The sequence below is a fragment of the Epinephelus fuscoguttatus genome, linkage group LG7 (genome assembly GCF_011397635.1).
Source record: "Epinephelus fuscoguttatus linkage group LG7, E.fuscoguttatus.final_Chr_v1".
Classification (NCBI taxonomy): domain Eukaryota; kingdom Metazoa; phylum Chordata; class Actinopteri; order Perciformes; family Serranidae; genus Epinephelus; species Epinephelus fuscoguttatus.
In genome coordinates, this window is record NC_064758.1 from 40,083,724 (window position 1) to 40,095,005 (window position 11,282).

Below are 11,282 nucleotides of genomic sequence, written 5' to 3' on the forward strand. Positions count from 1 at the left end.
CTTGTAACAGTATTTTTACTCTGTGGTATTTGTACTTTTACTTGAGTAAAGGATCTAAATACTTATTCCACCAATGATAATCTAATGATATAAAATATAATAGAATAACAGTCACAGGTGACATTTTCTGCATCAAATACTTTTGTTTTAAGTACTTGAAGTTTTATTATCATTATTACTTAGTCGCTGTTTGTGTTCCTATTTACTTATTTTTGTATATGTGTGTGAGTGTGTTATAATTTTCCATTTGCTTTAATACCACTTGTCACAATGCATGTATTTATTTTAAAGAAAAGACAGGACTTTTGTAAACACTCGTACATTTGATATTCTATATATTCTTTTCTTTTTGTATAATGTTGAAAACTTATTGAACAGATTGTTGAAAAATGTATAATTTTTTAAAAACTTTTAAGTGAGTAGTATTTTTAATGTAGGACTTTTACATGAAAAAGTATTTTTACAGTGACATCATAATACTTTTACACAGGTAAATGACTGGAATACTTCTTCCACCATTAGCTAATGCTTGTTAGTGTATACTTAAGTACATGACAAAATATTTTAAGGTATAAAAACAAGCTGTCATGATACTGAATGTGCCATACACACACAGACAGAGTGTATGTTGCAGCTGAACTGCTCTTTATCAATGAATGACAGGTACACCTGGCAACTGTCCATGGTGCTGATACACTCTTAAATTTGGGCATATCACCCCCTCGTGTCTTCATGTCCTGACATCCATATATGACACACATATATAAACACTGTGAAACAGAGACAAACAAGCTAAGAATTTAAAGTTTTGAACAGTTTTTGTTTCTATTGAAAACAGCCTGCGTGCGTTCACTCAGTGAAAGCAACTCCCATCCACACAGCTGTGGCGGCGGAGGGATACCGCTGCCTGCATCCGCGCAACGCTGCGCCTACAACTGGAAAGGAAGGATATAAAAGAAAACAGAACGTACACACTTGGACTAAAATTATTTAAAACGCCCCAAAAATTCCTAAACTCCGAGTCAAAGTGTAAAACGAAACTAAAAATGCGTATAATCGCTCGATAAAGCCAGCTGAGAGCCGGGTTTCCTCTCACAGCCAGCTTTACAGTTTGAGTCCATTGTGTTGGCCAAATGGGAAGAGAGAAGGAGGATGCGCACTACTTCCCGACGCGCACTGACATTGTTCTAGAGTGCTCCACGATCAGGGCCATCTTTGGTCGTCCTCGCCGGTGACAGTGTGGACAGTTTATTCCATTGGTCATTAATGCCTAATGATTAATAAATAATATTCCACTTTGAACGAGCCGTTTAGAGCACGCGGGCAGAAAACAGGGAGCCGAGCAGCCCGGTTTTTGTGGACTCACGGGTGATTCTTTCCTTCAATACCCTTCATTTCTCAAGGCAAAAAGAGGGCGAGACGGGAGAGGCGGTGATACAACATGGATGAGGAATATGATGTGATCGTTTTGGGCACCGGACTCACAGTGAGTAGTCAAGCCTCATTTGCAGAGAGACAAAAAACAGATTGTGTGAGCTTCCATTTTTATTGCAGCCGTTTTATCCTCTTATCTTTCCCGAGCCGTGAACGCCTCCTGCATCCCCCTGTGTGCTTGTGACATTACAAAATGATGATAAGAGAAATGTGACCAAATGTACTTCGACCTGTTCGTGCATGACAGGAAGCAAACATGACGCCCAGGAGTGATTTTATTGTCCTCACAGCCGGCTCCAGCGTTGTGTTACACCCTGTAGCATCTTTTAGGCGTAACCCCAGTGTGTCATGGTCCTCTTTGCATAGACAGGCCTCCATCCTGAGGTTGGCGCAGGCCTGAGCACGGGTTTATTAAATGACTGAGCCCCTTCACTGCTGCTACACTCGCCGCAGTTGCCTCCACTTACACACCCAATGCGGCAGAAACACGCCACGGTGCATTTGTGATGTTAATCGAGGGTTCAGGCGCATTAAAGTCGACGTTTTGTAGTTTTATAACAGGTATCAAATATCATTTCTGTCAATGAGCAGCCACAGTAGTCAGTATTTAATGATGTGATAATGTCATGCGGATATTGCTCTCCAGACCACACATTATTGCCATTATTTATTATTATTATTATTATCGTTATTATTATTACAGTAGATACATATGGGTGAAACGGTTTATTCGCGCATGCGCACACCGCTCCTTCTGCCCTCCCTGCAGCCTTCTGTGAACATCTCTTAACTTGCATTCATGTCTTCTATTAAATCTGCCTCTCTCCTTTAAAGACAGCTCCACCCTCATTTTTCAAATTGATGGTGATGTTAAATCTTGTGTCACACAGGAATGCATTCTGTCCGGGATCATGTCCGTGAACGGGAAAAAGGTCCTGCACATGGACAGGAACCCGTACTACGGAGGCGAGAGCTCCTCCATCACCCCTCTGGAGGAGGTAAAGGGCTCCTGGGATCTATAAAAGCCAATCAATACATTTTATACCCCTCAGTACATCTCATTTTACTTCCAGTGCCATTGTGCATCAGCTGCCGTCTTCATTTGCTCATCCAGCGTAATGCTTTAGCTTCTGTCAGCTCCAAAGATTTCATCATCACAGGATGTTGTTTATGTTTCTCGTCACTGACTTTACTTTTTTTTTTCTTCCCCACAGCTGTACAAGCGCTTCAACCTTCCAGATAGCCCGCCCGAGTCAATGGGCAGAGGACGGGACTGGAATGTTGACCTCATCCCCAAGTTTCTCATGGCCAACGGTCAGTGCCGCATCACTGAGTTTACATGTAAAGGAATGAATAAAACTGACTCTGGACAATTGGTACATTATTAGGATGTCTTTATGCTTTTAAGGGAGAATGTCTGATGCTAAATAATGAGGTGTAACGTGTCCGTCTGTGTGACTGCAGGTCAGCTTGTGAAGATGCTGCTATACACAGAAGTGACACGGTACCTGGACTTCAAAGTCGTGGAGGGAAGCTTTGTGTACAAAGGAGGAAAGATCTACAAGGTGCCGTCGACCGAGACCGAGGCACTAGCTTCAAGTAAGCCGCTCAAACCCGTCTAAGATATCAAGAGTAATTGAATCACGTTTAAGTCAGGGTGTTACATCATAACGCCTCTGTCTGAATTCACAGATCTGATGGGAATGTTTGAGAAGCGAAGGTTTCGGAAGTTCTTAGTCTTTGTGGCCAACTTCGACGAGAATGACCCGAAGACCTTCGAGGGCGTGGACCCCAAAACCACAACGATGAGGGATGTTTACAAGAAGTTTGACCTCGGCCAGGATGTCATTGACTTCACCGGCCACGCCCTGGCCCTCTACAGGACAGATGAGTAAGATCAACAGCAGGATGTCAAACATCAGCGAGTCTTTTGTTAGCTGGGTTCATGACTTTTATGTAATTACTAACACTGTACCAGATGTTACTGCTTTTTTTTTTACATTTGAAGCATCTATTAAGGTTTGAATTAAGCGCCCAGTGTCATATTTGATGACACATAACCCTTTAAAAAATTCTGAAACAAAATCCTCAAATTGAATAGCATGGTTCATCGGATTTAATGAGGTAGTCTGCGTTTATTAAATCAACTTTCTTTAATGAATGAATGTAATTTATGGTGCTGCTAGACCACCCTGTTGATACAGATGAATGCCTCCCTTTGTGTGCAGCAGGCAGAGGAGCAAACAGGTTTTTGGCCACAGTAAATGCCAACAAATATGAATGGAAGCAGAATATTCTTGAGTTTTGGAAATTATGACATCTGTCTTTTTTCAATAAATTTGGACTTTTGGGCTCTGCAGCGCTCTAGATTATTGGAACTGTTTGGATCGGAAATAATCCTACACAGCCACCACTCTGGAATTGATTTCTAAAAATACTAATGGTAATAATAATAACTTTATAATAGAGCACCTTTCCCAGCATTACTAAGCACTTAACAATAAAACAATAATAAAGATAAGAAAACACAAACAAGATATAAAACAGGATAAAATAGTACAAATAGTAACAGTAAATAGCATCAGTTAAGGAAAAGTCAAAAGAGATTTAAAAGAGGTCACTGAGTTTGTCTGTCAGGGATCCTCAGGCACAGCTGAGGATCCCTGACAGCAAACGCTCTGTCACCTTTAGTGACAAGTCGGGATTTTGGAACCATTAGTAAGGTCTTGTTTGAGGATCTCAGGCAGCAATCAGGCTCATAAGGGAATTAGCAGATCAAAGCTGTAGGCAGGAGCCTGACAATGCAAGGCTTTAAAACCTTAACATCAATTCTAAAACTCACAGGTAACCAGCAAGGGTTGATGTGATGTGGTGGCCTCTCTTAGGACAATTTAAAAGCCTTGCAGTCTTTGTTTCGCTCTCTGATGCTAAATAAAGTGTGTGCGGCAATCAAGTCTGGAGGAGATAAAAGCATGGATCAACGTCTAAATCTGTAGGGGAAAGAAATGACCTGATCTTCGTTAAATGTCTCAGTCGGACAAAGCAGGACTGAAGCACCTCAGTCACCTGAGCATCAAAATAACACCTAGGTTATGGGCCTATTTTTTGATATTATTAGGTAGATCACCTAGACCGGTGGTTCCGAACTGGTTGGTCACGAACCAAAAGTGGGTCATAGGCCCATTTTGAATGGACCGCAAGTGACTTGCAATTGTGTCGAGTTTGTAAAAAGACACTTTATTTTAATGCACAGTACATTCCAGCACAGAGCTTTTATTTTAAGTGCTGTTTCCTGCCGTAGAGTGAGTGACTAACGGAGAGCTACTTGACAGAGATGAATGACAAAGTAGCTCAACGACATGGCCAACCACAAGTATGACACTGAATGTTTTAAACAGTGAGACCTCGAACTAACGGCCGCGTGGTTGGACTACATGGGAACCACAGACCTAGACTACTAGAGATTATTGATACTAGTACTGGGACTAGAGGGGGTGATTCTAATTGTTTCTGATTTGGAGTCTTTCAGCTGCAGGACATTTTTGGACATCCAATTCTTACAGACATAGAGTTGCATATCATCTGCATAGCAGTAAAGTCTATACTCTATCTAATAATACTAAAAGTATTGGTGTAACGTAATCTGTGCAGAAATACCAAGGTTAAACAGAATGAATAGACATGCGTAAAAAAAAAAGTATAATTCAGATGTCAGTGTTATGAATGTAGCTTCAAAGCTTCGAACTATATGGTACAGCCCTAATGACTAATATGCTCGAATGAAGGTTTAATAAAGCTCCAATGTAGTATCTGACTGCCTGATGTCAAATACAGCACATTCTTTTAAATTGACCACCCAGCAATAAGTGTACAGACTAAGATTTAGTTTTTGTCTGTCTGTCATTCTCATTCATTATCTTGTTCTCTGTTCTCCTTCAGCTATCTTGATGTTCCCTGTTTGGAGACGATCAATCGTATCAAGCTGTACAGTGAATCACTGGCGCGGTATGGGAAGAGTCCCTACCTCTACCCCCTGTATGGTCTGGGAGAGCTGCCGCAGGGATTTGCCAGGTTAGTTTCTGTCTGTATATTACTTGTTAGATACAGCTTGTCTAAAATAGTAAATACAGAAGTGCAAACCAGCTCTTATTCGCTTGTCGTTTTAGATTGAGTGCAATCTACGGAGGGACCTACATGCTGAACAAACCAGTGGATGAGATAGTGATGGAGGGCGGCCACGTGATTGGAGTGAAGTCTGAGGGCGAGGTATCCTGATTTATTGTCTGTGATTATGCAGATTTATGCATCAGTCGTTAAGTTTATTCACGCAGAGCAGATAAGAAAATTAAGTCCTTTTTGTGTCATCGCCGCTGCAGGTGGCTCGTTGCAAGCAGCTCATCTGCGACCCCAGCTACATCCCCGACCGCGTGCGCAAGGCGGGTCAGGTGATCCGTGTGATCTGCGTCCTCAGCCACCCCATCAAAAACACTAACGACGCAAACTCCTGCCAGATCATCATTCCTCAGAATCAGGTTAACCGCAACTCAGGTAGGAATCATTGTCACCTTTAAAACTAATCAGCCCGATGCTGGAGCGCAGTTTGATGGAGCTTAGTTCTCAGAAATTTGAGCAGTACAATCAATAACAGAGATGGATTTTCTGTTAAATGTAATTGATTTGAAGCCCTGGAGATAACAAGGAGCCCTCTCACAGGGACAGATGAAGCAGTGTGTTTCAGAGCAACATGCAGATTTCAGTCCTCCCCAATAGCTTTTTTTCGTAACCCTTACAGCAGCTATAATCAATGTTCTTATACTAACAATGGATCACTTGTATGTGAAAGGGGTCACTCATAATAACTCCACAGTTCCCCTTGGCTCTACGGAGTATTTTATCATCTTTCAGGTCCTTGTTTTGGTTTTCTGACCCCAAACTTTACAACTGTGGTTTACTTTAACAGCTCTCATCAGCTTGTTTTCAGCAGAGAAGCTCTAAAATCCTGCAAGTTAGCGACTAGCTGGTGAACATAATGGAACATTTAGCAGCTAAAGAACCAGATAGAACTAAAAGGAAAAGTGAATATTTGACTTAGATTCACCAGATGGCTAAAAACACGACTAGAAGTAACTGCTAATGTTGCTATCTGCTCCCTATCTGCTAACAAAACACCTTCTAAAGGAAATGTGTTTGTGTTCAGTTAATGGGTAACTCTGATTTGAATTACACCTCCTCGTAACCTTTCCGTCAATCCTCCAGACATCTACGTGTGCATGATCTCCTATGCTCACAATGTGGCAGCCCAGGGGAAGTACATTGCCATCGTCAGCACCACAGTGGAAACCAGCGAGCCCGAGGCTGAGATAGAGCCGGCCCTGGAGCTGCTGGAGCCCATCGACCAAAAGTCAGTCCCTCATTTACTGCTGCTTATTTCTGTGCCGTCAGGGTTATAGTTTAACAAACAAGCGGGGCATTAAAACTAAAAATGATGACAGTATATAGCTTTGTGTAGTTAACGGAGCTGTTTTTGTTGTTTTTTCAACAGGTTTGTGGCGATTAGTGACCTTTATGAGCCCACAGATGATGGTACTGAAAGCCAGGTAAGACAAAAAACAAAATGTATATGATGTCACTCCACTTCTTTGGTTGTAAATGAGATATCTCAGTAGCTATTTAATAGACTGCAATGAAATTTAGAAACAGACACTCATCGTACTCTGAGGGTGTATCCTACAGATCTTGGCGATCCCCTGACTTTTACTCTAGCAAAACCATGAGGATGACATTTTAAGTTTTGCGTGAAACAGCTTGACATCTATCAGATTGATTGCCATGAAGTCATTGCCACAGACATTTTGTGTCCTTAGAGCAGGGGTCGGCAACATTTTCTATTAGAGGAGTCATTATTGGCCAGAAAAAAGATAAAAATCTGTCTGGACCTGCAAAATATATTTGAATAAAGGTAACAGCCTATTAAGTGTAAATTAGCAAATCAGCATTACAAACAGGTCTCATTGAGCATTCATTAATGTGATTTTGCAGCATTGGGGGTGAAAGCAAATTAATCCATCCATACACTATTCAATCGTCTATTTTCCTCCAAGACTTTTTCTTTTTCAGATTTGGAATCCATAGTTAGCCTTGCAGGAGAGAGTCCACGCTAGCCACAGCTGTGAAGTTCAATGAAATTTAGAGGAAAGAGGCACCAGGTCGCAGACGTTTGACGCACATTTTAGCTGATCAAATGTTAAAACATTTTTTAATTCGATATATATAGGCTGCACATTTTTACACATGTAGAAAGCAGTAATCACTTTAGGGCTACAACAGTGACAAATGAAAATCTGAATGTTAAAAAATAACCTGTCAGAGTCACAGGGAGCCACTGAGAGGGTCTAAGGAGCTGCAGGTTGCCTTCCCCTGACCAAGGGGACAAAATATAATCACTGATTTTTCTTTTAGCCTAGTCGTCAGAACAAAATGTTGGCATTGTACAATTCTGAAAACCATTTACATGTTACATTTGCACGTTTCATACGCATCACATCAATGTTTCTGAAGGGACGTAGTATGTGAGCTGACTTGGAGGGGATGGTGGATGGTGTGACATCTAGGCGAGGCACCTGCTAATCTGCACATCACTGTTAGAGACCAACAAACAACAAAACTGTTTTTGTTTTAGCAAACTGTTGCTGTTTTTCTAGTGGATTTTTAGCCAATAAACCTTGGTGATTTTTAGCAACGTGTCACTGTTTTTCCACCGGGGATAGTGTCACCCAAGGCGGGGTTTTCTTAGCTAGCTATTGCTGCAGTTCCAGTGGGGACTGTGCCTCCAAACTGGGTATTTTACGCCAAAATGTGACCTTTTCCTAATAAACCAAGTGGTTTTTGTGCCTAAACATAACCACATGTCAACCACAGTAGATTGTTGCACATGTTCGCTACTTAATATCGTGCAAATGTAACATATCTGTGGTGTGCAGAAACATATAATGTAAACATCTTCTCTGCTGACTGGGTTGTCCCACCGGCCTCAGCATTGCGTTTAGTTTTAATTGGTGAAGAGAACATGCTAACAGGCTAACGTGTTATGTTGAGCATGGTAAACATTTAACATCAGTATGTTAGCATCGTCACATTTAGAGCATTTACTGCTGTGCCTGAGTTCAGCCCCGAAGCACGGCTGCAGATCCTCAGTCCTGTCATTTTACTGTCTGCAGGTTTTTGCCTCGAGGTCCTACGATGCCACCACTCACTTTGAGACCACTTGCAACGACATCAAGGACATCTACAAACGTATGACCGGGAGCGACTTTGACTTTGAGAACATGAAGCGCAAACAGAACGACGTGTTCGGGGAGGATGAGCAGTGAGCGGTAGAGAGGGCTTCCGAGAGAGAGGGCGGGGCCGGGAGAGGAGGCGGGGCGAACAGGGGCGAGAGAGGCGGCAGAGCCAGCGTTAGAGGGCCGGGGCTGCCTCAGGGCAGTCCTTTAAAAAAACAAACGGGTGGGAGTGTGGCGTAGAGGGTGTGTTTGTGGGCTCTGCCTGCCCTCAGCCGTTTGCCTCCTTTTCCTTACGTCCCTCTCTCTCTTGACAAACACATAAATGCTCACGAACACACACACACACGCTGTTCAAATACTCACACTCCTTATCTCTGTCACTGTAAAGCAGGGTTGATATGGTCTTTCATTCCATTGTAGAATTTACAGTATATTCATGTCTTAACTATTATCATTAGAGGTGAATTTATTACTTGTTGTTGGCGATTTTCAAGCATTTCATTCTTTCTGTAAAGTCTCTCTCCTCATATCAGAAGTCGGTTTGATGGAAGGAAGATTGACGGCATTGAGAGGTGTGGACGGCGAGCTCTGACATGAGAGATCTGTAATGGCTTAGTGTAGAATCCTCTGGAAGGGTCACCTCCAGTTGACATGCATGCATCTTTTACACAGTAGTATTGTACATAGACTCAAAGACGACACTGCGGTATGAAGGCTGGACCATTCCACGCATCGCTCCTGTCAACCCTGCTTTCACTTTTCTCTTTCTCGGTCTTTTACCTGTGTTACGTCAAAAGACGCCGCTCCTTTTGGCAAAATCTGTTCGGTCAGGCAAAAAAAAAAAAAAAAAAAAAAAAAAAATTACAACGTGATGAAAAATTACATATAAATGGGCTGTTCTGTCAACTGATAGTGCTCACTTTGCAATGCTGTTGTGTTCCCTGTGCTATACAGGCAAGCTAACCAGTGGCTATTAACTGTCACCCACCCCCACCCCACCCCCTCCAAAAAATACTGTTCCTTTGTTTATCTGTTCTGATGTCAGTTTTGAATTTGAATAGTTTACTTTCTAACATTTTAAATTATTGAAGAGTTTTATTTCTATATATTTGGTGCACATTTCACTGGCTGAAGTTATGAAGTTTACAGATCTGAGGTTGAAACTGTGGTCTTCAAGTTGGATGTTTTAAAAAAAAGGGACGGAGCTAACGAGGCACAGAGAGGATTTTTCTAGCGTTAGGAGACTTTTTATGAAGTATTCTGGAAGATTGGGAATGAGTGAGGAAAACTGAAATTGATCTTGTACTTGCTGAGAGGTGAGGAAATGTGGCGCAGGGTAAAGAATGTATGTGGGGAACGTTTTGGACTTTGGAAAGTTTCACTTTTGAGTGAAGAGGGTGAAGACTGAAATTTCGGCTCATAGTGAAAGCACCAGATTGTGTCTTGGTTGTTTCAACCCTTGTGTATGTCATTTAGACGAGTCATTCCCTTAGGGACTAAAACCTATGAAAAATTGTTAAATAGAGGAAAGAGCTGGAAACTCCCGTAACTTTAAGACTTTGTAGCAAAAAGGTGTGAAGCCACAGTTACAGGCGCCGCCCCACCAGAACGAACCGAGATGCTTTTATTTGGTTGTAGCCTTAATTCTGGGTCAGATGTCTGGGCCCTTTTCAAAAGCTTCGTTTCATCTAACCGTCAGCGGCAGGTCAGTCTAGTGCCAAAAATGGTGTCGCTATTATTGGCAAAAGTAACTGACAATGTTGAAAGTGCAGTTTTTTTGTGGTGTACGTTGCTCTGCAGATCTGAGTGAATACTACAGAAGGGATATTGTTTTCTATCAGGGCTGTCAGTGTACACCTGAGTGGAGACAGCTCCTCGTTTCTCTGCGGCGCACTCACACTCACTCACAGCCTGATCGATCTGCGGCTCGTTACACATCGACAACAAACAGATGAGACGCTCCGATCGCTTTCTACAAAACACCCGAGGCATCTCGCTTTATCCACCACGACAAATCCCTTAGCAACTCTAAACAAAGTCATGGCGTGTTTGGGGTGTTGACGTGTCTTATTGTTATGCTCTATTTATTTGAATTTCACTGACGTATCGTGGAAAGTTTTATGTCAAATGCTGATTATTGCTATGCTCTTAGATTATGTTCTGATGATTTAAGAAGAAGAAAAAAGGATTTTAAAAGTGATGCACATCGAAATTCTTTTTTTTTTTTTGTTTGTTATTTGCTGTGTCACCTTATTCAGTGATCATTCCAGTGTTGCATCATACTTTAATATGATTATTAGCATTCCTAAGAAACAGGTTTTGATGGAAGGAAAACAGCAACAAGTCAGTGGCGGAGCTGAAACTCTCTACAGCTGTGTGTTCACAACGGTTTTCACACTGTGCGTCATTCAACATTGTGTGTGCTCTTCATCCTGGAATTATCTGATAAAACTGGAATACTGTTTACTCTTTGAACATAGATATATCTGAAGCCCTCCCTCCCCCCGCCCTCCCTCAGCATCAGATACTCTCCTCTCTCTGTTTGTTTTTTTATTTATTGAGAAAAAA

General features: G+C 41.9%; 1 protein-coding gene across 1 annotated transcript; it reads left to right on the plus strand.

Annotated features, from left to right (window-relative positions):
* Positions 1 to 1,201: 1,201 nt before the first annotated feature.
* Positions 1,202 to 11,209, plus strand: gdi1 (GDP dissociation inhibitor 1). The gene is made up of 11 exons (XM_049581418.1): positions 1,202 to 1,486; positions 2,325 to 2,432; positions 2,649 to 2,748; positions 2,899 to 3,033; positions 3,127 to 3,325; positions 5,374 to 5,505; positions 5,601 to 5,700; positions 5,811 to 5,982; positions 6,691 to 6,835; positions 6,977 to 7,031; positions 8,652 to 11,209. The coding sequence occupies exons 1-11, from the start codon at positions 1,442 to 1,444 to the stop codon at positions 8,802 to 8,804; spliced, it is 1,344 nt and encodes a 447-aa protein (XP_049437375.1). The 5' UTR covers positions 1,202 to 1,441; the 3' UTR covers positions 8,805 to 11,209.
* Positions 11,210 to 11,282: the final 73 nt, after the last annotated feature.

Bases quoted from the DNA above. Each gene is read 5' to 3' on its own strand.
- gdi1 (XM_049581418.1), top strand. From the start codon at position 1,442: ATGGATGAGGAATATGATGTGATCGTTTTGGGCACCGGACTCACA. The intron at 6,836-6,976 runs GTCAGTCCCTCA...TTTTTTCAACAG, and splicing joins CTGGAGCCCATCGACCAAAA to GTTTGTGGCGATTAGTGACC. The intron at 7,032-8,651 runs GTAAGACAAAAA...TACTGTCTGCAG, and splicing joins ATGATGGTACTGAAAGCCAG to GTTTTTGCCTCGAGGTCCTA.